Below are 25605 nucleotides of genomic sequence, written 5' to 3'. Positions count from 1 at the left end.
TCAGGCACCATCATGGAGGGAGGCACATATGAGAATTTTGATATTCAGAAATGAAGCAGATCATTTTCATTGCCCCATTCTTCCAATTTTCCTCCCTATGCCTAAGGCCAGGTATAATTCGTGCTTCTGTTTGGGGGTCCAATACTTCATCTAGAGCTACTCTCTCCCCAATTAGTGCATGCTTCAAAGTTATCTTTTCATTCTGCCCTTCTATCTCTTCAAATCTTCCAAAAGACAAAACTTGCTTCCATTCTTTCATTGAGCCCCAAGTCATTCTGCATGTCACAGAATGATTATTCCATTTCTAAAAGGCTGCTACACCCTGTTCAAAACCTTCTCTCTTCCTTTCTAACAGCCGTAATCCTAATCAAGAGACCCAAGAGCTGCAGCACCACTGGATTATATAAAACACACAAAAGGGTCTTGTGGATAAAAAATGAAAACATTAAAATAGGATCAAAACGAACAATTTTGCTGCTTGAAATTTAAGAAATTTGGCCTTACAGAAATAATTTTATCTACTTTTAAATCTAGGCCACTTAGTGGAAGGTGAGGAGCACCCGAAGGAATGGTTGGCTATTCTGTTTTATTATGATTCTATCAGCAGTTCCATGTCTAGGATATATATAAATTCCCATGGTAAAACAGCTCCTGTCTGCAAAATCAAGACATTTGTTATCTTAGTTGGCAAAAAGTAGATGAGATGTTAGAAGCACAAATTCAACAAATACTATTTTATTACTTAAAAATACATAGCGACCATTAGGGTACATGTCACAAATTACACAAGAAAAATGTACAGGGAAAAGTAGACACAGATGTGTTAAATGACAATAAGGTACCCATTCCTATGGAGCCCATTAAGAATAAAACAGTTCTTTGTTAGTTAGACAAGGCCAAGAATAGCGGCCTTGTAAAAAATGTGAGTTACCTAGAAATATACCTCTACTAAAAAGTAGAAATGTGTTGGTAGTGTACCTAAATGTGTTCTAAATTAAATTATAGCATACCCAGGCCCAGTGTTCCATAATACAACCATTGGTTTTAGGCAGGAATCTGTGAGAGACTTGACTGCCTATCTTGCTGAAAGAGCAAAGCCCCAGGACTGATTAACTTCCCTACCTTCCATAAAGCTTTGTTCAGGTGATTTTGGAATGCGGTGTCAAACACCCCATTCATTGCTGTTGCAAGTTCCCTCAGAACAGACACTGTGGACTCATCACTGGCATTCAGAATCCGCACAAAGAATTTATTCCACAATTCACCATCTTTTAGCCTAAAAATATATAAAACCATTTCCATCAAGATTAGGCACATAAAAGAACTCTGGATTTAAATCAGTGGTACATTTATGCACTAAATAATTTAAGGTAATAGCTACAACTCTAGGATTAGAGCGCATTCAAGTAGTCCTGTCAAAGCACAAGGTGGAAAAAAAAAAAGACTACTCTGGTGGGGAAAGCCAATAATACAATGCATGTAAAGAGAAAGTCTCTGATCTGAATCTATAAATTTCCTCTGTGCACTAAGATGCAGCACTGTTCTACAATAGAAGAAATATGAGTTTTGCTTCTCTTCTCTAACTTTCCTAAAGTCTAGGTAGGTCTTACAGAGACAGCAGTTCTCCCTCTCCTCCAGCCCAGTGTTTTATTATCTTCACAATCTTCTGAGAATACTAAGCTTGACTGAAGTAACTATTGCTTAAGTCTGTGATGTTTGTAACTTTTTTAAATCAGAGAAGCTTCTATTATTGTGTAAGGCAGGGTTATTAGGAAACCCCAGCTGATGCCACCTGTTTGTATTAGACCCACCTAGGACCATAACCAACTAGAGATACCTGAATTTATCCTACAGGTCTTACATTATATTTAAAGCCTATTTTTAAAGCATGTTTAAGAGACAAGTAAGACTGGCCAAATTCTGAATTAAATAAGAAAAAAATACATAATTCAATTTGTTGGGAGCAGGGAGAATGGAGAAGGGGTGTTAAATTCTCAACATTATCTTTTTTTTTTTTTTTTTTAAGCCAAAGAACATACCAATAAGTGATAGATTGGGAAGCTTATTCTGGGAAGTTATTAGCTATGATAAGCTAAAGTGGAACATGGGATATTTAATAAGTTTTATGAGTAGGCTTAAGGGAATACTAAGGTTCTAAGACCAAGCAGCTCTTATTAAGGGAGCATTTACTTCTCTAAGGAGATTCAGTTCTCTGCTTTGGTTCTGACCATTCATTAAATAAATAGCCTAAAATTAGTATATAATTTAGAAATTTAATTCTCTTCAAGAAATGCTTATTAACTTTGATAACAATAGCTACTGAAAAGGAGTATAAGACTAACATCAATTGGTTAGAAAATTATTCTCATGAAATGTTTCTATTAACACTTTTAGATTGAGAGGCTTCCTTATCATAGTCACAGTCTCTATGATACATCTAGGTACAGAATGATGTCCTGAAGTCTGAATAGTTTGATTCTTATTTTTAATTAGCAATTCCTTTGTCCTGCACTAGATCCTCCACTGATATTCTAATGGAAACCGGTTGAAATTAATGGAATTATGGCATTTGGAATAAGAAAACTAAGGCTGCCCAAGCAGAGGGCATCCAAGAGCAAGAGAAAATTATGTGGACAGGCAAAGACCCTGAAATCACCAATACTTACTCAGAAATATTTTGGCTAAGTTTCCAGAGGGACCCATCCCAGAAGACCTGTAGGTGTTCCTTGAACAACAGTAAATGTGCTAAATCTGCTATACCAAACAGATCTACCTGAAATCACAAAAAGCACCATCAGCTAAAATAATTCTCTGCTACGATCATGGCAACTTATTTATGTAGAAAGTTGAAAGTTATTATAATGCTTATCTTATGACATACATTTTAGTAGACTGTTCCCTACCCTTACCATAAAGGGAGAAGCTCCCCCAAAGAAGTGATCAACAGAGCTAACTCTAGGATTTAGCCTTAAGAATAAAAGATGAGAACAAAATTGTCCTGAAGAACAAAAATATCTGACTGTCCAATTCAAATTTGTAGACCTACTGAATTTGCATGGCCTCTGTGATCTAAACGTGGTTCGCATGATAGTTCAAGTTCATGCTACATATTCAATCAGCGAATGCCAAATGTTCAGAGACAAGTCAGAGGAATTTTTGTATACAATGCTAACATATAAAACACTTTACACTTTAATACTCTTTTTATACACACTATTCCATTTAATCCTCACAACAATTTTGACATACACAGAGCAGACTGTTCTCCTTATTTCACAAAGATTACAGAAAATGTCTAATAAAAGACCACACAACAGATAAGCTATAGAAATGGCCCTGCCATTTAGGTTACTGAGTTAGTCATGTGTCTGCACGTGTATGTGTACAGTCTTCAATGTTGTGATAGAAAAATGGTACATTTTGCTTGACTTGGTGCTATTTGAAAACTAGGTCATCTATTCCAGGCGAGACAATATCAGTAAACACTAGCTTTCATGGCTTATGTAGATAAGAAAGAGATTAAGAAACCCTTTCCATATTTGCTCAGGCTTCTTTTACACTTACCTGGTAGGGAGAAGAGCAGTTAGCCAGGATCTTTTGTCCTTCCAGGATGTGTACAGTCCGAAAGCCGCTGAGGACAAAAACATCTAGCTGCGCCCTAAGGTCGACACTGTAGGAAAAGTCCACTATCTTCAAAGCTTGATTGTTCTTATTACAATCATAAGGATCGTGGATTCTAAGCCCAGATTTAAGAGAAAGAGATAATAAAAATAGGCCATGAAAGAAGCTGCAGAGCCGGTCTTAAAAAAAAAAAAAAAAAAAAAAAAAAAGGAAAAGAAAAAAAATAGGTACTGCAGGTGACTCTTAGCTATGCCAACAGCTCCCTCCAGTGGTTAGCTATGAAAATGCACCTGTAAGAGCAGCAGATGTGTCCACCTTAAGTGGGGAATGTTGAGATTAGTCCAGTGACAAAAGTACATCTAAACCATAATGCATACCCACCACAGAACATTTATCATACTATGTTTATTACATAACATAAATACTGAAAGTAGAGTGCAATCCTCTGTCTTACTAGACACAGTAATACATACAAGAGCAATGTTTTACACACTGATAAGAATTATGATGGAAGAAATAAGCTTTTATAGATGTCATAGGCCTTCTTGTTCATTATATAGATTAGGTTTTCCAAGTGTTATTCAGATTCCTCTTTCTCAGAATTTAACTGAAACAACAATATAAGGCAGGTTTTTTTTGTAAAATGCCACCTCTACTGTAAACTATCCTGTTTTTATTAAACGAACACCATATTCTCTCTTACTCTTATCTGTAATTCCAACTGTTATTTACTTTTTAAAAAAAACAAAAGAAATAAAAAAAGACAATTTTAAACACTAAGTTCACTATTAATTATGTTTTCTTTGTTAGCCATTCCATGCAATAAAGCTACTCTCCGAATAAACAGAAGAACTATACATGTGACAGAGAAGAATGAATTATTTTCATGTGTTCCTTTTGTCTCTGCTTTTCTCAGTTCCTTCAAATCCCTGATTACTATCAGTGATAGGTGCTATATTCTTAAATATAGGCTTTGACTAATCCCATCACAGAATGATAGATTTTACTTTAAAATTTACATTCGCTCCCAATTTTCCTTGGTTCAAGATACAACATTTTTTGGCCATCATAAAACTATATATTTCTTGCTCTGTGCTCACTCCTTGAACGTGATGTCTAAACTTGGTTTTAATTTGAACACCAAGCCCTTTTTCTTGGCATAGTTTGCATTTGCACTCTGGTTTTACCCACTTCTCTTGACAATTACCTCAGTCTGGTTTGACTTAATTAAGCTTTGGTTTTGAAACCAAGAAGTGCCTCAGTTTTGCTAAAATCTTCACTAGATCTGCACTGGCCCCACTCAAAGAAAGACTATACAATCTACTTCACGTTCCTCCAAATACTCATACTTTATATCTCTTCTAGACAGTAATCATCACAATACTGAGAGGTTAATTCTTTTTTATGAATTAATATGTTTCCTCAATGTATTTTTTCTTTGAATTCTTTTAAAGTATTCCAAATGATTATTGACTTTTAGATAGCAAATAACTCTCTTAACATACTGTGTTCCTCCGTATGGCATTTATCAAAAGGCAAAAGGAATTGGAAACTAGTCATATATTTTTTTTTAAACATTTATTTATGAGAGAGAGACAGAGAAAATGCGCGGATGTACGTGGGGATGGGGCTAGGGAGGGGCAGAGGGGGGGGGGACGGAGGATTTGAAGTGGGCTCTGCACTGACAGCAGAGAGCCTGATGCTGGGCTGGAACTCACAAATCATGAGATCATGACTCTAGCCAAAGCTGGCCGCTTAATCAACTGAGCCACCCAGGCGCCCCAGAAACTATCATATTTAAGAGAAAGTTGACAGAATTATAAGGGAATGAAAAGGACCAACCTGTTTCTAAGAATCAGACTCCTTGGACTCAAGTCACCATGGACTATTTCTGCTCTGTGTAGTTTCTCCACTATTGTCAAAAGGTTATAAATAACCAACACTATTATTTCATGGGTAATAAGTTCACTGTGTTGAAGAAGATCCTGGAAACAAAAGGACAGAAAATTCACATACTTCTTAAGTTGGGATGACTGTACTTAAACTTAATACCTTGCTACCTGCTGCTTTGTACTCTTCCTTGTCGTTCTCTACTAGAATTTGGACTCCTTTGTAGTTGGGTCTTTGTCCCAGTGTTAACAACATTGCTCTCCTGTGAGGCTGTAAGGGTTTGATGAAATAATGGATGAAGAACATCAAGGATTAGCCGGGCCCATAATAGGTGCTCTATAAATGGTAGTTTCATTCCAACCATTTTAGAAAATTCATATTACCATCAAAATATGCAACAAAACCTTCTTAAGAACATTCCAAAGAATAGAATGATATATTGTATTTGGGTTCTAAATATGATCTAGTGGGGGGTAGCATAGACAAAACAAGAGTAGCAAAAATAGACCATTCCTTATGTAAGGAGTTTGGAAGTTGCCACTCTGTCCTAACAAGTAAAAAGCTTAACAGACTGAAAAACCAACTCTTCTAGGATCTATAAGCATGGGAGGGGGTGGGGAAGGTCCCTCACACTTCTGTGAGTTTTATGTCTAGGAACTAGATCCGGTTCTCACACTAAACATTGGAGAAAAATTCTCTGTGCTTCTAGAGGGGGAGTGGAAAAGGAACCATTTTGAAACAGGCCAGAGCACTCTGTTCTTAAAAAGCTCTGTCTCAGGAGAAACTAGTTGACCAGAGCCTAACCTGCTAGAGTATTCTCAGAGCCTACTTGACCTGTGGAAGGGAAATACCCAACTGCAGCCCACTCTAGCCATCCTGTCCCACCTAAGGGAGGAGAAATACTTGTGAAGTACACAGTCCAGAGGCAAAGGCTCACTATAAAAGAACATAAACCATAGAACTATACAATGCTTTCCTTCCCCTCACACCTTATCACCACATTATTAAAGGCCTATTTATAGCAGTTCTTTTTACCCAGTACATCATGTCTGGCTATCAAGAAAAATTATAAGACATACTAAAAGGCAAAAAACACAATTTAAAGAGACAAAGCAAGCATCAAAACCAGACATGGAAAGAATATTGGAATTATCACACCAGGAATTTAAAATAAGAGTGGTCATGAGCTGATGATGATCATAGTTAGATGACTAGGTCGTTGCACAATGCTATTTTTGTCTATGTTTGAAAATTGACATAATAAAAAGTTAAAAAAATACCAAAGAAGTTCTTGGTCAAGAGAACTTGGGAAAGGAAAATGATCAATGCTTTTAATTTATAATTTTGTTGTTGTTGTTGTTGTTCTGAGAGAGAGACAGAGCACACACAAGCAGGGGTGGGGCAGAGAGAGAGGGGGGCAGAGAGAATCCTAAGCAGGCTTCACAGCCAGCATGAGCCTGACACAGGGCTCAATCTCAGGACTGTGGGCCCTTGACCTGAGCTGAAATTAAAGAGTCCAAAGCTTAACCAACCGAGGCACCCAGGCACTCTTTAATTTATAATTTAACTGATCTATTTCTAGAAGATTAACAGGAATCTTGCACTAAATTCATCTGCTAAGTGGAACACAAATATGTTTATATATTACTCAAACCTGAAGAGTGAAGCAGTTTATATATTGGTGCCAAACAATACAACCATCTTGGTATTGGTAACAGCTGCACAAATGATCATACTCCTCATTCAAACGTTCCTTTAACTTGAGGTTGATATAAAAGTCCCATGGGACAGGTTGAGAGGACACCTGTAAGAAATTTTAAAAATAAGAGCTATCAGAATCTATGGTTATGGTTGGCAGATTGAAAACATTCCCTCCAGCCCTTATGATACTACAACAGAAATAACAATAAAAGAATGTTTTAAAAGTCATAAATCTATAATAAAAAAACACAGCAGCAACAAATTCTGGAAGCTGGAAGGAGAACAGTATGAGGCAATCCACTTAGCAGACCCAAGGAGAGGGATTCTAGCAGTGGAGAAAGTTGAGAGCAACCAAATTTATGCTACAAGACCATCTCCCCACAGTGTAAAACTGATGGCACCAATCACCTACAGAAGTAAGGGTGGAGGTGGAGCCAATACAGGAGTGGATGAACTCCATTAACGTGGAAGTTAGGAGTAACTTCACGTGGAGGTTAGAAGTACAGGAGTAACTCCTGTAGCCCAGACTAACTGCCTCTCCTCCATTCTAGAAGACCAAAAGTTAACCCCTAAAGAGTATAAAACAGAAGGGCTCTGGACTAGAGGACACCAGGCATTGTTAAGAGTTGGGGGGAAGAGGAAAAAGTTTATATATCAAATGTTAAGATGCACCTTTCCACCCCTCCACTCTCCAGGCTAATTTTCCCACTTAGTTTTCAGGAAGCCAGCAGCCAGGATTATATGATCAAGGCAGGATATTAGAAGTTTTCTCTGAAGGGTCTGATCAGCTTAAAAGAAAAGACCTCAAGGACTGAGGCATTTATTGAATGGCCATGTGAACTCTTCTTACAGTGAGGCCCAACAGTGTCAAGGTTCTATATCAAAGAGCTTTAAATGAGCTTTTAGAGTCCCATGCTTATATATGAATAGAAAGTCAAAGACTTGAAGAAAGCCTCTAATATGAAAGACTGAATTCAAAACAGACAAAAGGAAAAAGATGATGCAGGGAGAAAAAAAATTTAAAGCATCATAAATATACTCAGAGAGAAAAGGAATGTTCCACCTTTGAAATGAAGAATGTTACAAAGAAGAAAAACTCGAGAATAAAAAAGAGCTCTTACAAATCAAATGCATGACAAAAGAAAAATCCAATAAAAGTTCTGAAAATAAAGTTGACAAAACATTCCAGAAAGAAAAAAAAAAAGAGAAAAAGAGAAAAAAGATAAGATTTTTAAAGGATCTCTAAGAGACTCCATGTCCTAATAAAAAGAATTCTAGAATGAGAGAACAGAGAAGACTTAAAAGAAGAAATAATTTATTCTTTGAAGAAAAATTTCTCAAAACTGAAGGAGTTTCGGGATTAAAATGGCCATCCAGTGTCTAGTGTACGGGAGATAATAGGTTTTTAACAAAACATAATATACTTGTGGAATTTCAGGACACTGGGGACAAACATAAGATCCTACAAGGATTCCCAGAGAGGGAAAAACAGTCTCACACAAAGAATGGCAAAAGACTTTAGAAAGCAAGGCCCCAAGCCAAAAGATAATAAAGCTTATCTTCAAAATTCTAAGGAAAAAAAGTTTTGAACCTAGAATTGTAATATCCAGTCAAACTACCAATCAAGTAAAGATGTGGATTAAAGAATTTTCTGACATGAAAGATTTCAAAAAAATGTATATCACATGCATCCTTTCTCAGGAAGCTACTAAAATATGAGGGCTTAAACCAAGAAAGAAAGAAAAATGGGAGCCAGTATTACTGGGCATCCAATGTAAGAAAGAGGTAACATGAATCCCTAGGATAATGGTGAATGGAAATGTCAAGGTAATACTGTGTGAGTGTGAGCGAGTGAGTGAGTGAGTAAGTGTGTGTGTGTGTGTGTGTGTGTGTCAAACACAGAATGTAACTTATCCAGATTGGAGCAGGCCAGAAAATTTCAGGATATTTCCTAAAAAAGATAACATTGATAGAATACTTAGTATGTTTAGACATATTAAGAGATTTACACAATAGCCTCTCATTTTTGATATCTCATCCTGACATATAATGGTGAGTGATTTCTTGGTGTCTCACTGACTTTTCTATCAGGAAGCTGATAGACTATTCAAAGGATTTGATGGTACCATGGGGCCACAATCACTGCCTCAACCCACAGTTGTTTTGTTTTTTTTTTACAAGATAATTGAAATGACAAAGAACCAGTCCCACCTTTATTATGGTTAACTCTGCAGAGTTTCTTGGTGTCACCCAGAATAATTTATAATCTTCACATATTAGGTATTCTTGTTTAATGCAATAATCCTCATGACCTGTTGAGAAGGTATGATTCCATTTAAAAATCATTGTGAATGTATATAGCTCCTTAACTTTTACTTCCTGGTTTAAGGGCTAAAGGCACTTTGTATTTGCCAGTTAGCAGCATCGAGAATACTTTTCAAAATCATTTGTTAAAAGTTGAAAGAGGGGAAGACAGAATCTCTATTGTTACTGGGACATGAACTTATCAGTGTGTCAACTCTATAATGCTGTTTCATTTTGCTACAATGCTGTTTGTTTTTTTAAAGGATGAGTAATTTTTTTTTAATTAAGTAAACTCTACCCCCAGTGTGGGGCTTGAACTCATTACCTGAGATCAAGAGTCACACGCTCTACTGACTGAGCAGGCCAGGAGCCCCTATAATGCTGTTTCTTATAATCCAAAAATATTTATTGTGCTCAAACATCAAGCTCAAGTACAAATAATCACTTACTTGTATACTGTCATACAAAAAAACCCACTTACCAATGATACTTACCTAATTCAATTTCCTTTCCTATTTCCAACCTGGGCATTGGTCTATCTTCTACAAAAAATTCTGCTGAGGCCCTCAGCTCTGATAGAGATTTTAGTAGTTGTCTGCGATACCGTGGACACCAGGGTGACTGAGTAGGGTTGTCTGGGAGAAAAAAAAGTTGACAAAGGGATCACCCCAAAACCTCAATGTGTATTATAAACAGAGGCGGAAGGCGGGGGGTGGGGAGGACCCAAAACCAAGATTGCACAGTCAACACTGCTAACCTAACAGCACTCATATTTCAGGTCTTTATGCTGTTCAGGTGGTACTGATTCATTCTAGAAGTTTCATAATTTATGGTAACTTTTCTAGAGAACAAAACATAAAGATCAGTTTGCTGAGATAAATAAGTATTCACTAGACATGAATGCAGATGTATGTTTGTTTACAAGTGGTACATATGAAGCTACCTGCAGTCTCATTAGTAAGCTCCAGTTTCTCAGGAATTTGAAGACATTTGATGGAGGAGGAACTTGTAACTGAGGCAGAAGACCCAGAGTACCCAGAGGAGTGTGTTGCTTCTCGGCTGTCTTCGATAATTGGGCTGAAAGAACCACAAATGAGTCAGTCCTCACAGGGATAATATATATTAACTCATCTTTGTTATTTTATTTAATATTCATTTTAATTCAATTTAATTTTCAAAGTCCATTATTTTCCTGAAACAGATATAGATTCATAATCAGAATCTAGGTGACTTTATCTACCTTGGCTGACAAGCAACACTCAGCATTAAATTTTCTAAATTTATGCTTTATTCACCTAATCCATACTAAATGCCTACTCTACATCTATTCTAAACTACTGGGAAACATTGACTAAGATACCAACTTTCTTCTTGGTTATCCTATCTGTGGACTTTTTACTCTTCAATAAGAAAAGGTCAAGAAAGAGAAAGTGAAACCCAAATCACTCAAGATAATGCTAGCAAATGTGATAAAAAGTTTGTTAGGAAAAAAAATCTGAAAATGCAGTTTTAAAAGCATAAATTGGCAAATTAAAGAATATTCCTAAAACTAAAATTTGTTTACATTTGCCAACTTTTAAATATAGTTAGCCCACGGCTCTTTATGCCATTCCCTCAATACCATTCTTTATTCATTGCCACCTCTCCATTAAAAGATACTTTAAAAAAGTACATTTCTACTTGCTTATCTGAAGTCAGTGTATCCAGCTATTCCACTACTATTTTTTTTTAATTTTTAAATGTTTATTAATTTTTTTTGAGAGAGAGAGACAGAGCATGAGTGGGGGAGGGGCAGAGAGAGAGGGAGACACAGAATCTGAAGCAGGCTCCAGGCTCTGAGCTGTCAGCACAGAGCCTGGCATGGGGCTTGAACTCGTGAAACAGGAGAGATCATGACCTGAACCAAAGACGGCTGCTTAACCGACTGAGCCACCCAGGTGTACCATATTCTACCATTATTTAAAACTCGATTTTAAAGGCAAAACAAAATCTCTCCCCAACAGGTACACTTTGCCAAGTTCCCCCAAAGACACCATAATCCTCCTGGGCCTCTCAGTCGCATAACCATCACAATTTACTTCTTCTGACCCTCATATTCAAATCAGTTATTAAATCCCATGGACACTTTCTCATGGGGAGTCCTACTGTTGTGTAAAGCAAGCACTCAGCACAGTACCTGGCAGGTAGTAAGAGCTTGATAAATGATCACTATCACTGACAAACACACACAGAATAAAAGATCACTCAAACAATCTGGTTTGTGCAACCTACAATCACCTGAGCTTCTTGATGCTGAGACTTGGATTATAGGTGATGCCGCAAGCGGTCTGCTGGTCCTCAGAGATCTTCACATCTAGATCCTCCTCCTGCAGCAGTCTCTCAGGATCAGAAGGGAGATCTTTCAAGGACATTATCTCATGAAAAGGAGTAGACACAAATCGAGCTGCTCTGGCAAAGTCGCAAGTGTCTTCTGGGTTAGGGCATATAGTTACATTCCTGAAACCCGTGATAATAGCATCCTCACTCAAGGGCTCAATTCCTGTAAATTCATCCTGAAATAAAAACCACATAAAGTTTAGCTGAAATATTTCAATCAGCATATGGAGCACTCATCGTTTTTACTTAGCGAGACACACGTTAGATAAGTGATTTTCAACATAGGGTACAGAAGTAGCATATCACAATCTCTAGGAAAGACGATTTTAAAAACCACATCATAACATCCGAGGAAAAAGGTTTTGTATCATGAAAACAGCAAACTATGTATTACCAAAAAAATACACTGAGGATTCTCCACACAAAGCAAAAATACTGGACAATGTTTTTTCCCCAACCAATTTCACCTAAGAACTAGAGGAATAATACTTTTCTCCTGACTTTGGCCTAGAAAATGTTCTGATAATCCACTATCCTCCTACCTTTTAAGTCTTCTATGCCAAATGTTGAATTTTAATTTATTTCCTCAGGATAGTTCACGGTCATAGTAGAAAATATGGAAAACAAAGCATAAAGTATAAAAAATGGAAAATATTTAAAATATTCCTTTGCCTTTAAAAGTAATACATGTAGGGGCGCCTGGGTGGCTCAGTCGGTTAAGCGGCCGACTTCGGCTCAGGTCATGATCTCGCGGTCCGTGAGTTTGAGCCCCGCGTCGGGCTCTGTGCTGACAGCTCAGAGCCTGGAGCCTGTTTCGGATTCTGTGTCTCCCTCTCTCTGACCCTCCCCCGTTCATGCTTTGTCTCTCTGTGTCTCAAAAATAAAAACGTTAAAAAAAAAAAAAAAGTAATACATGTAGTGGCACCTGGATGACTCAGTCAGTTAAGCCTCCGACTCTTGGTTTGGGTTCAGGTCATGATCTCACAGTTCGTGGGGTCAAGCCCCGAGTCAGGCTTTGCGCTGTTAGTGCAGAGCCCACTTGGGATTCTCTCTCTCTCTCCCTCTGCCCCTCCCGCACTTGCTAGCTCTCAAAATAAATAAACTTTATGAATAAAAGTAATACATGTATATGGTTTAAAAAATCAACTAGTTTAAAAGGATGTATAGTGAAAAGGTCACCCTCCCTCACTTGACCCCCACACCTCCACTCCAACTACTACTCCCCAGATGCAACTGTTGTTACCATATACATCTGGTAGGTTACGTGCATAAGCATATTCTATACATTTAAAAAAGGAGTTTTACATAAGAGACTCTCAAATACAGAGAACAAACTGAGGGCTGATCGGGACAGGGGTGTGGGGGGGGCAGGGAAAATGGGTGATGGGGATCGAGGAGGGCACTTGTTGGGATGAGCACCGGGTGTTGTATGTAAGTGATGTTTAACGGGACTCTATTCCCAAAGCCAAAAGCACACTGTATACACTGTATGTTAGCTAACTTGACAATAAATTATATAAAACAAACAAACAAACAAACATAAATAAATAAATAAGGGGTTTTAGGGGCACCTGGCTGGCTCAGTTCATGGAGCATGAAACTCCTGGTCTCAGGGTCATGAGTTTGAACCCCACATTGGGCATGGAGCCTACTTAAATAAATTAAAAAGGGGTTCCATAGCAAGTGAAATTACAGCATCTATGCTAGTATATACTATTATTTCTCATTATACTTTTAGCCTATTTTCTTGCTATTAAAAAATCTTTAAGGGGTGCCTGGGTGGCTCAGTCGGTTGAGCGTCCGACTTCGGCTCAGGTCATGATCTCGCGGTCCGTGAGTTCGAGCCCCGCGTAGGGCTCTGTGCTGACAGCTCAGAGCCTGGAGCCTGCTTCGGATTCTGTGTCTCCCTCTCTCTCTGACCCTCCCCCGTTCATGCTCTGTCTCTGTCTCAAAAATAAATAAACATTAAAAAAAAAAGTCTTTAAAAACATGAGAGTCACACTGTGGGTCTATCAGAAGTTAACTAACTTTTTTATTTTTTTTATTTTTTATTTATTTTTTTTTAACTTTTTTTTTTTAATGTTTATTTATTTTTGAGACAGAGAGAGACAGAGCATGAGTGGGGGAGGGGCAGAGAGAGAGGGAGACACAGAATCGGAAGCAGGCTCCAGGCTCCGAGCCATCAGCCCAGAGCCTGACGCGGGGCTCGAACTCACGAACCGTGAGATCGTGACCTGAGCTGAAGTCGGACGCTCAACCGACTGAGCCACCCAGGCGCCCCCTAACTTTTTTAGATTATTCCCATTTTTTACTATTATAAAAAAACTACTTTAAATATCCCTATACATTTAAATCTTTAGGAACATCTTAGTTTTCTGAGGAGTAATTCCTAAAAGTAGAATTATCAGGTCAAAAAGGCTGTAAGTAGTAAGATTCTTCACACATATTGCCAAGCTGCCTTCAGGGACACTGTATCACTTTATATAACATTTACCTGCAGTATATAAGAGTGCCTATTTCATTTAACTATGAATACTAGATATTAATTTTCTAGATCGTTATGAATTTGACATATACTTTGAATTTCTGACTCAATGTTAGTAAACAGAGGTGAGAGGTACATCTAGACAAAATAAATGTAGCTAAAAAATCTTAATTAAGATCAAAGCAAGATAGAGGTCTATGGTCTAGGAATATATTTTATGCAAATACTACTTATATGCCCTATTAGTTTAGATATTTTAAATAGAAGTGTTTTCTTAGGGGAGAAATTCTGGTAGGCATCTATTTTTTTTTTCTTTAATTTAAATTTAAGTTAGTGAACATACAGTGTAGTCTAGTCTTGTTTTCAGCAGTAGAACCCAATGATTCATCTCTTACATACGACACCCAGTGCTCATCCCCAAAAGCGCCCTCCTTAACTTAACGCCCATTTCCCCTTTAGCCCATCCCCCCCCCACCTCCCGTTGGTAGGCACCTATTAACAAAATTCAAGGAAAAGGCTTAAGACAAAAAAATATTAAAATTGACTCCTTTAATAATTCAGTCCATCCCTGAGCACCTGAACCTAGAACCACCGTCTCCAAATCCAGCCGACCTATTCACTGTGTTGTCTGGTGTGTTTCCAGGACACAGTACGTGATGCATCGATCTCCTACATCATTTTCTTTTCATAGCAGTCAGCGGACTAACAGAACTGTTCGGGAAAGTATTTAAAATAAACAAAAATCCCTGCTTGGGCTTTATCCCCGGAAACTCCAATTCAGTACAGATGGAAAGGGGTCTCACCACCTTTAGCCATAAGCAACTGCCTAGGCTTTTCTGGGTTGCTGGACATGTTCTGTATCTTAATCCGGGTAGAGACTGCATGGATATTCACACATGTAAAAATTCATCTAGCTGTATAATTAATATTTGTGCAGTTTATTGGATATAAAATGTACCTCAATAAGTAAGTAAATAAAAAGAAAAACATGTTTAAAAAAGAAAAACATGTTTACCCTGAGGGATTCATTCTTTAGGATATAGAGAACAATTGCTTTAAATCAGAGCTACTGAACACATCTCCCCTTAAAAGTCTTCAGAGAAAACAATCCGTTCTCTTCAACCTCAAGACAAGTTTCCAGATGCTGATTTGAAGAGAGGGATGATTTGCTTCCCTAGAACTTTAATGAAAATGTCAATGACAAAGGTTCTTTGACTTGAATTCTAAGCAGGGTCTTTGTACCCTAAGGATTATCATGTCACTAGTCCATAGTACTTAAAATAAAACATTACTAAAGAAAAATGGTCCACATAACTTCAAATGTCACAAAAAGCATCTTATATAAAAAGAACAAAGATCCTTTGCTATGTTGGTTTAAAAAAATGCTAAAGGCTTTTCAAAGACAGTGATTTTTCTCCCCACTTGAAAAAACTGAGATATAATTTACATACCCAAAAATTCATACCCTTTCAAGTATGTATTCCATGGTATTTAATGTGTTCGCAAGGTTGTGCAACCATCACCACTATCTAACTCCAGAACATTTTCAGCACCCCAAAGAGAAGCCCCGTACCCACTGGCAGTCACTCTCCAGCCCCCTCTTTCTAACTCTCTGGAAATTCCTAACCTATTTTCTGTCTTTATGGATTTGCCCATTCTGGACATTTCATACAAATGGAATCATACAATATGTGGTCTTTGTGTTTGACTTCATTCACTGAGCAAAGTGCTTTCTTTCCTTTTTTTTTTTTTTTTTTTAAGTTTATTTATTTTGAGAGAGAGTGTGTGTGTGCAGGCACAGATGTGAGCAGGGAAGGGGCAGAGAGGGAAGGAGAGACAGAGAATCCCAAGCAGATTGCACACTGTCAGCCCAACTTGGGGCTTATTCCTATGAACTGTGAGATCATGACCCACAAACCATGAAGTCAAGAGTCAGACGCTTAACCAACTGAGCCATCCAGGTGACCCAGCAAAGTGTTTTCAAGGTTCATCTATATCATAAGATTTATCCGTATGGCATTTCTTTTTATGGTTGAATAGTACTCCATTGTATGGATGTACATTTTGTTTATGCATTAGTTGATGGACACTGCACTGTTTGTACTTTTTGGCTACTATAAATAATGTTGCTATGAACATTCATGTACAAGTTTTTTTAATGTAAATATGTTTTTAATTCTCTTAGATATATACCTAGGAGAGAATTGCTGGGTCATACATACGTTAACTGTTTAACATTTTGAGGAACTGCCAAGCTGTTTTGCAAAGTGGCTGTACCATTTTATATTCCTACCAGCATTGTAAGAGGGTTCTCATTCCTCCGCATCCTCACCAACACTTATTATTTTCTGTCTTTGATTATAGCCTGCATTGCTACAGATCACAGCATGTGATACAGTATCTCACTGTGGTTTTGATTTGCATTCTCCAATGAATAATGATGTTAAGTGTCTGTTCATATGCTTACATTTTAAGCCAGTGATTTTAATTTTAACCCTAGCTTTGTGAGAATTGAATGAAACAATTCACTAGTTGGTTTATATTAACTTAGGAATATTGCTCCTTACACAAACATCTGGAGGCACATCTTCATTCGAGTTGATGCTTTCTGAAGTTTTGAGAATTGCAAGGGGCCTTCGTTGGGCTAAAACCCGTGGGGGATCTGCAGGAGGACTAGAAAAAGACATTTAACAATTTAATTTACCCCATTTAACAATTAATTTTTCTGTTAAAATAGGTAAGAATAACCCTCATTTGTAATAACAGAAGACTTTTAAGTGTCAAACAAAAAGCTTCAAACCTGTTATTTTTTTTTTCTGAAAGAAGAAACTCATCAAAAATGGAGAAAGGTAGACTGGGACCTAAAGAGAAAGAGAATAGATTTATACTCTTAAGAGTAAACACCTGTTCTTCAAGACAACTAGGTCAATTAATATTTCGTGCTATTTGGAAGCAGAAAGGTAATCTTTTATAATGAACAATTTCAAACATATAAAAGTTGAGATCATTTAAAAACAATTATCTAAACATGGCTGATTGTGTTTCATCTTTATTCACTACCACTACCTCCTACTACTACCTCCTAAACCCAACCTCACTCTGGATTATTTTATTTTATTTTAAAAAAAAATTTTTTTTTAAATTTTTGTTCATTTTTGAGAGAGAGAGAGAGAGAGAACAAGCATAAGCAGGGGAGGGGCAGAGAGAGAGAGGGAGACAAAGAGAATCTGAAGCAGCTCCAGGCTCCAAGATGTCAGCACAGAGCCCAACGTGGAGCTTGAACCCATGGACCGTGAGATCATGACCTGAGTCGAAGCCGGCCGCTCAACCGACTGAGTCACCCAGGTGCCCCTGCTCTGGATTATTTTATTTTATTATTTATTATTATTTTTTTAAACACTAGGGCTAATTAATTTATTTTTAAAAATTTTCTTAATGTTTATTTTTGAGAGAGAGTATGAGTGTCGGGGTGGGGGGGCAGAGAGCAAGGGAGACAGAGGATCCGAAGTGGGATTTGCGCTGAGAGCAGAAAGCCCGATGTGGGGCTTGAACCCACGAACTGTGAGATCATGACCTGAGCTGAAGTTGGACACTTAACCGACTGAGCCACCAAGGCGCCCCTGCTCTGTATTATTTTAAAGCAAATCCAAGATATCACATCATTTCATCTGTAAATATTTCAATATACATTTCTAAAAGAGAGAGGATCTTTCAAAAGGGAATAATCTCAAAACATACCTATAGGATTAAATATTTCTGAGTGTCATATATCCAGTCAGAAGATTCACATTTTACCAAAATTGTTTAGAAAGTTGGGACTGGGAATGCAAAGTGAGATTTATATACTATGGATGAAATGCCTGTTTTAAAATTTTTTATTTTATTTTAGAGAGAGAGGGAGAGTACTCATGAGTGGGGAGAGGGGCAAAGGGGGAGAGAGAGAATCCCAAGCAAGCAGGCTCTGCACTGTCAGTGTGGAACCCAAGGCGGGGCTCGAACTCATCAACTTTGAGATCATGACCTGAGCTGAAATCGAGTTGGATGCTCAATGAACCGAGCCACCCAGGTGCCCCTTAAATGCCTCTTAAAACACTTTGATTCTATAGGGTTTGTTGGTTGTTTTAGTAATTTTTTGTTCAACTACAATGTTTGCTCTATAATGCTCTATATATTTCGTCAATTACATCCCCTTAAGTTGTTTAACATGTTCCTCCAGGTTTTGTATTTCCTACAAACTGGTGGTTAAAATTAGGGGTTCAATCTGATTCTTTTTTTTTTTAAACTACTTATAGGTGGATATTTATCTTTTACAACTTTTAAACTATTTTTAAGTGAAAAGAGAACAAATGTGAATATAAAATAGCTTTAGTTTTAAACTTTTTTTTCCTTTCTTCCAAAAAACTACTTTCTTGGCTGCTGGATCCTACTGATAGCTCAGTATACACTAGCTAAGGTGGAATATTATTTGGTAGTTAATACAAATTTAAATTTACATTTAAGCATTTCAAAGCATTGAGGAATCTTACCAAAACAAAAAACACTCTCTTAAATGTCTATCCTATCCTAAATCATATGCTTATAACTGAATTCCATGGTTCCCTCTGTTTTATTACAATTCCCTTTACCATAATTAAGAAAAATATATACTACATATTACATAATGTGTTTGTTATCACCAAGTTTTTCATGAGATTATCAAATACAACTCACCTTTAGAATGAGGTTGCTCTTGCCAAATGTTTTCTGCAAGTGAAGTCTCCCTGGAAAGAAACTTGTTTTAAAACATGTGCTAAGTACCCACAGAAAGAATTATCTTAAAAGTCCAAGAGGGGTTTTCATCAAATATAATCCTCACTCTACGATAGAGAAAATATTCTGATACTGTCTATCCAAATTCTTTAAGAAGATAAAACCTTCAGTCATTAAAAATGTTATACAAGTATATTTGATAATGGATATCATAACATTAACAGTGTAAATCGATTACAAAATAGTAAACTCTCATTTTCATCAAACAAAACAAAAACAGAACACAGAAGGATATACTTATGTTAATAGTAATCTCTTGGTGGTAGAAATGGGTGGTTTTATCTTTTAAAAATTATATTTGATTGTTTAAGAAACATACTATTTTTTTAATGGAAAAAAGTCTGTACCCTGTCTTCCTTCATCAGCATCAGAGCTTATGTTGTGACAAAGACTTGCAAAAGTTGAGTCTTGATAGTATGAAAGACTTCAAGTCACTAGAGTCAAAGATTGGTTCTAAATGGCCTCCTATAAGCATTATCCCATCCGCCAATGCGGTCCTACCTGGCACAAGAGTTTACTGGACAAACAGAATTGGATAGAGTCATTCCTGGTATTTCCTGAGACTCTGATGCAATTTGCAGTTCAGCTGTTTCCTTCGTAGGCATCTTCTCTTCTTGCTATTTGCATTAAACACACAAAATCAATGTGTCTCTCCTACCTACAAAATTCTACCTATTTTCAAGCGTTAGCTCCGAAATTAGGTTTACCATACTCTTCCCCTAGATATCCACTAACCATATACAATATCTATACTATAAAACTTCTTTCCAATAATTTACGTTCCTAGTATAAACTGGTTCTGTTTTACTCAACTGGGCAGTGCCAAGATTTACTAAATTTCTTTGGGTAACCCCATTCAGGGGAACATGACTAGAACAAAAAGCTAAAGGTCAGAAACTACAAAATAATGGTTTAGAGTGTAACTAAGAAGTCAATAAATTGTCACTTCTAGTGACACAATTTCCATTTGCAGTCTTCATCTGTTATATTACTTTCCTGATGGACTTAATTGCTACTAATAGCTATGAAACTACCAGAAACTGAATGGATTTGGGAGGACTTTTACCTTCTGTGCTTTTATATTGTTTAAATTTGTTTCAATAAGCATAGTTTTCTATATTAAAAAAAAAAAGAGAGAAATGACCTGATCACCCGTTCTTTCTTGCTGAGTAGTTTGAATTTCTTTTAGCTTCTTTTCCATCTCTTCAATCTGTTTCTGCATTTCTGCTCTCTTCTCTGCACTGGTCAGTAGCTCAGCTAGAAAGGGTAAGGTTGGCTGATGCATTATTCCTCATAGCAATTTATTGTCAAAAACTGTCTTCGGAGCTCATGGCCTCAACAAACATACTAATATTACAGATAATAATATAGATGGAACAAAGTCCTCTAATTGAGGTCTAGGTCTCTGTTCATTCATTTACTTAGTCAATAAAAACCAGAATATTTGTGATGTGCCAAGCACAACTCTGAGCATTTATATTTCAGTGGTGCATAATACAAAGTCCTTGGTCATGTGACACTAACATCCAACCTAAGGGGACACACACACACACACACACAAATTAACAAGAAAATCAGTGTTAAAAATAAAATGAAATAGGTGATGTGAGAATGTGTGACTGAGTAGGGGGATGGAGGTCAGGAGCTACTTAAGACCGGTAAGCAGGGAAGGGACACCTGGGTGGCTCAGTCGGTTAAGCATCAGACTTTGGCTCAGGTCCTGATCTCGCAGTTCACGAGTTCAAGCTCCATGTAGGGCTCTGTGCGGACAGCTCAGAGCCTAGAGCCTGCTTCGGATTTTGTGTCTCCCCCTCTCTCTGCTCCTCCCCGGCTTGTGCTCTCTCTTTCTCTCTCTCAAAAATAAATAAACATTAGGAAAAAAAAAAAAAAAACAGTAAGCAGGGAAGATCATTTTAATATTATAAAATGCTCATCTGCTGTGAGCAAAATGGACTATGGTAAGGCCAGAATGAGCACAGAAAGTCTAGTTGCAGTAGTCTACCCAAAAGATGGTGGTTTGGATTAATAATGAGAATGGTAAAAAAAAAATTAAAAAAAAAATAATGAGAATGGTGATAAAGATGTGGGAATATTTTGGTGGTAAAGTTGATAGGCTTACCCATTAGATGTCGGGGAATGGTACGGAAAGAGGGATCAGAGATGACTTCTGGTTTTTTTTGGCTTCAACCATCTGGGTGCATGGTGTTGCCTTTTACTGAAATGGGGATGCCTATGGTATGTGTACACACATACTGTGTGTACACATGCTGGGGTGTAGTTTGTGGCAGAAATCAATAATTCTGTTCTGGCTATGTTGAGATTAAAATGTCTATTAGAATAGCCAATAGATACAAGCAACTAAATAGGAGTCTGGAGTTCAGGTGAAATGTCAGGGATGGAGATATCAATTTGAGAGTCCATGGCTTGTAAATAGTATTTAATACATTACTTACTGATACCTGTAGAAAGAAAGGATAACTGGAATATTCCAAGACTCTATCCTGGGCCTCAAGAAGAGGTCTCTGATGAGAAGAATAGCAGTAAAGGAAACTGAGAGGGAATACACACCAAGGAAAAAGCCAAGAGAAGCATTTCATAAAGAAGTAGTTCACCAACTGTGTCAAATGAAGGCAAAAGGTCAATAAATAAAGATCAAGACTGAGAAATGGCCACTGGACTTAGCAAAAAAAAAAAAAGGTTTCTGGTTACCATGATCAGAGCTGCTTCACTCGAATAGAGGGAATGCTTGAGAAAATAATGGGCAGTTAAGAAGAAATTCTTCTGTGAACTAGATTAATACACATACCTTCCCTTCGCTCTTTTAATTTCTTCCGGAAAACTTCAGCCCGGATCTCTTCAAAGGAGAACTCCCCTACTCCTGCATAGATCTTCTCCTTACAATACATCATCTTCTCTTTCTTCTCCTGAGACTCTTGCTGATGGCTTTGAACTCTTTGCAGAAGATCTCCTTCTTCCTTTCCAGGTTTTCTTGTGCTTAGAATGTGGTTTATACTGGGTTCAATTTTACATGGTGTCCTAAGGAAGCAAAATAATTATTATTCACCATACAGATCAAATGAATTATTTCTTTTATGTCTTGACAGAACATAGAAACGATGTCAGTGGCACGACTATGTATAATTGATTTCAAAAAATAAAAACAAAGAAGATTGAGGAAAAAGGCTAAAAAATAATTCACACAGGTCATCAACAATTATGTTCTGAGTACTACAATGTTATGATGAGGCAGGAAATTAACCATAAGGGTAATCAAATAGGTTATATACCTTATAGGTGAAAATAAATGTGAATATCATATCTATAATCAAACCCAATGAATGAGGGATATCTGGGTAACTCAGTCAGTTGAGCGTCTAACTCTTGATTTCAGTTCAGGTCATGATCTCATGGTTCATGGGGCTGAGCCCCGCATCTGGCTCTGTGCACTGTGAGTGCAGAGTCTGCTTGGGATTCTCTCTCCCCCTCTCTCTCTGCCCCTTTGCTGCTAGCAGGCATGCACTCTCTCTCTCACAAAATAACTTAAAAAAAAAAAAAAAAAAAAAAACTTAAAATAAAATAAACTTAAAAAAAAAACCCAAATGAAAGAAAGTTAACCTCTACATTACAGCCCATTTTCTACTGTTTCACACCAAAAACAGTTAGTTAGGAATACAGCATTTAGGGAATTAATAATGTGAAGTTCAAGGTTCTCAGCTGAGGGGGAGAAAATGAGAGTACTAATATAGGTTTGAAAAGAATGAAGCATAAAGTACTTCACACAAAATAGGGCAGACGTTCTCAATTCTGGCTATGGATCAGAATCACTTATATACCTTTTATTTCCTTATATGCCTTTTTACAACTAAAGATATCTGATCCCTACACCAGATCCACTAAATCAGAACCTTTAATGCTAGGGTCCAAGCATCTACATACTTAAAAGGCTTCCTCAACTTGTTCAATCTGATAAAGGACATCTACAAAAACCCCACACAAACATCATACTTAATAATGAAAGACTGAATGCTTCTCCCCTAAGATCAGGAACAAGATAAGAAGGTCCATTCTTGCCACTTCTATTCAAAACTGTACTGGAAGTTCTAGCCAGGGCAATTAGGTTAAAAAAAAAAAAAAAAAAAAAAAAGAAAGAAAGAAAGCAGAGAGAAAGAAAGAGAGAAAGAGAGAAAGAAAGAAAAAAGAAAGAAAGAAGGCATCCAAATGGGATAAGAAGTAAAATGGTCTCTACTTGCAGATAACATGATCTTACATATAGAAAATCCTAAGAATCTATCATAAAAATTATTAGAGCTAATAATGAGTTCACCAAAGAAGCAGAATATAAAATTAATATATAAAAATCAATTGTATTTTATACAATGAACAATCTGAAAATGAAATTAAGAGAACATTTGTATTTACAATAGCACCAAAAGAATGAAGTATTTCAGAATAATTTTTAAAAAAGAAATGTGACTAGACACCAAAAAAATATACAGATGGCAAGCAAGCACATAAAAGATGCTCAATCATATATTATCAGGGAATTACAAATTAAAACAATAACGAGATACCACAACATATCTATTAGAATGGTTAAAATCTAAAATACTGACAACACCAAATGCTGATAAGGATGTGGAGGATTAGGAACTATCATACCACTGCTGGTATGAATGAATGCAAAATGGTACAGCCACTTTGGAAGATAGTTTGGCACTTTCTTACAAAGATAAACTTAGTCTTAAAATCGAATCTAGCTATATGAGTTGAAAATTTATGTCTATATAAAACTCTGCACTCAAGTATTTATAGTAACTTTATTCATAATTGCCAAAATTGGAAGCAAGCAAGATGTCTTCCCACAAATGGATAAATATCCATACAATGGAATATCATTCAGCACTAAAAATAAATGAGCTATTATGCCACAAAAAGACATGAAGAAACCTTAAATTCTTATTACTGAGAAAAGCCAGTCTGGAAAGCTTACATACTGTTTTTTTTTTCCAACTATAGGACTTCTGGGAAAAGGCGGAACTATAAAGACAATTTATTTTTTTAATTTTTTTTTTTAATTTTATTTTTTTAACGTTTATTTATTTTTGAGACAGAGAGAGACAGAGCATGAACGGGGGAGGGGCAGAGAGAGAGGGAGACACAGAATCTGAAGCAGGCTCCAGGCTCTGAGCCATCAGCCCAGAGCCTGACTCGGAGCTCGAACTCAACGGACCGTGAGATCGTGACCTGAGTTGAAGTCGGACGCTTAACCTACTGAGCCACCCAGGCGCCCCTATAAAGACAATTTAAAGATCAGTGGTTGCCAGGGAGTTGAGGGAGGGATAAATGAACTACTGGAATGCAGGGAAGTTTTAGGGCAGTGAAACTACTCATGTGACACTGTAATGATGGACACATGAAAAACCCATAGAACTGTAGAACACACTGGAGTGAGTACTAATAAACTATAAACTTTAGTTAATAATGTATCAATATTGGTGCGTCAATTACAACAAATGAATCACACTGATGCAAGATGTTAATAGGTAGAATTGTGTGCAGGGTTGAGGAGGAAGTACATGGGAATGCTGTACAATTTTTCTATAAATCTAAGACAGCTCAAAAAATAACACCTACTTATTTTTTTAAAAAGTGTAAAACTTTGGGGCACGTGGGTGGCTCAGTCAGTTTAGAGTCCAATTTCAGCTCAGGTCATGATCTCGCAGTTTGTGAGTTCAAGCCCCACAATTGGGCTTGCTGCTGTCAGCACAGAGCCTACTTTGGATCCTCTGTCCCCTCTCTCTGCCCCTCTCCCACGTGTGCTGTCTCAAAAATAAATAAACATTTAAAAAATAAAAAAAAATAATAAATAAAAAGTGTAAAATTTTATTCTGAAAACTATGAAACACTGTTGAAAGAAATGAAAGAAGATATAAATAAGAGATATACCATGTCCATGGGTCTGAAGATTTAATATTATTAAGATGGCAATATTCATTAAATTGATCTACAGATTCAGAGCACAATCTGTATCACAATCCCAGCTGGCTATTTTGCAGAAATTACCAAGATGATCCTAAAATTCAAATGGAATTGCAAGGGGACCAGAATGGTCAAAACAATCTTTAAAAAAAAAAAAAGAATAAGGGGGAGCCTGGGTGGCTCACTCAGTCGGTTAAGTGCTGGACTTCGGCTCAGGTCATGATCTCACAGTTCGTGGGTTTTGAGCCCCACGTCGGGCTCTGGGATGCCAGCTCAGAGCCTGGAGCCTGTTTTGGATTCTGTATCTCCCTCTCTCTCTGTCCCTCCCCCACTTGCTCTCTTATCTCTCTCTCTCTCTCTCTCTCTCTCTCTCTCTCTCTCTCTCAAAAATAAATAAATAAACATTAAAAAAAAAAAAAAGAAGAAAGAAAACAAAATGT

The 25605-nt window shown here is 37.1% G+C and overlaps 1 protein-coding gene across 1 annotated transcript in view; it reads right to left on the bottom strand.

Annotated features, from left to right (window-relative positions):
• Nucleotides 1-719: 719 nt before the first annotated feature.
• Nucleotides 720-25605, bottom strand: part of BUB1B (BUB1 mitotic checkpoint serine/threonine kinase B) — a 50674-nt gene continuing 25788 nt past the window's right edge. Inside the window, exons 9-23 of the mRNA XM_049613329.1 lie at nucleotides 21993-22222; nucleotides 20331-20443; nucleotides 19688-19803; nucleotides 19088-19137; nucleotides 17178-17238; nucleotides 16945-17050; nucleotides 11794-12068; nucleotides 10460-10593; nucleotides 10011-10151; nucleotides 9424-9524; nucleotides 7166-7315; nucleotides 5464-5606; nucleotides 3565-3736; nucleotides 2667-2773; nucleotides 720-1276 (exon numbers count right to left, since the gene is read on the bottom strand). Of these exons, the coding sequence (XP_049469286.1) occupies nucleotides 1045-1276; nucleotides 2667-2773; nucleotides 3565-3736; nucleotides 5464-5606; nucleotides 7166-7315; nucleotides 9424-9524; nucleotides 10011-10151; nucleotides 10460-10593; nucleotides 11794-12068; nucleotides 16945-17050; nucleotides 17178-17238; nucleotides 19088-19137; nucleotides 19688-19803; nucleotides 20331-20443; nucleotides 21993-22222 (2131 nt within the window). The 3' untranslated portion in view covers nucleotides 720-1044. The remainder of the gene's footprint in view (nucleotides 1277-2666; nucleotides 2774-3564; nucleotides 3737-5463; nucleotides 5607-7165; nucleotides 7316-9423; nucleotides 9525-10010; nucleotides 10152-10459; nucleotides 10594-11793; nucleotides 12069-16944; nucleotides 17051-17177; nucleotides 17239-19087; nucleotides 19138-19687; nucleotides 19804-20330; nucleotides 20444-21992; nucleotides 22223-25605) is intronic.

Source organism: Panthera uncia (assembly GCF_023721935.1).
Source record: "Panthera uncia isolate 11264 chromosome B3 unlocalized genomic scaffold, Puncia_PCG_1.0 HiC_scaffold_1, whole genome shotgun sequence".
Taxonomy (NCBI): domain Eukaryota; kingdom Metazoa; phylum Chordata; class Mammalia; order Carnivora; family Felidae; genus Panthera; species Panthera uncia.
Note: the sequence above shows the minus strand (reverse complement) of the source record. Positions and strands in the feature narration are given on the sequence as shown.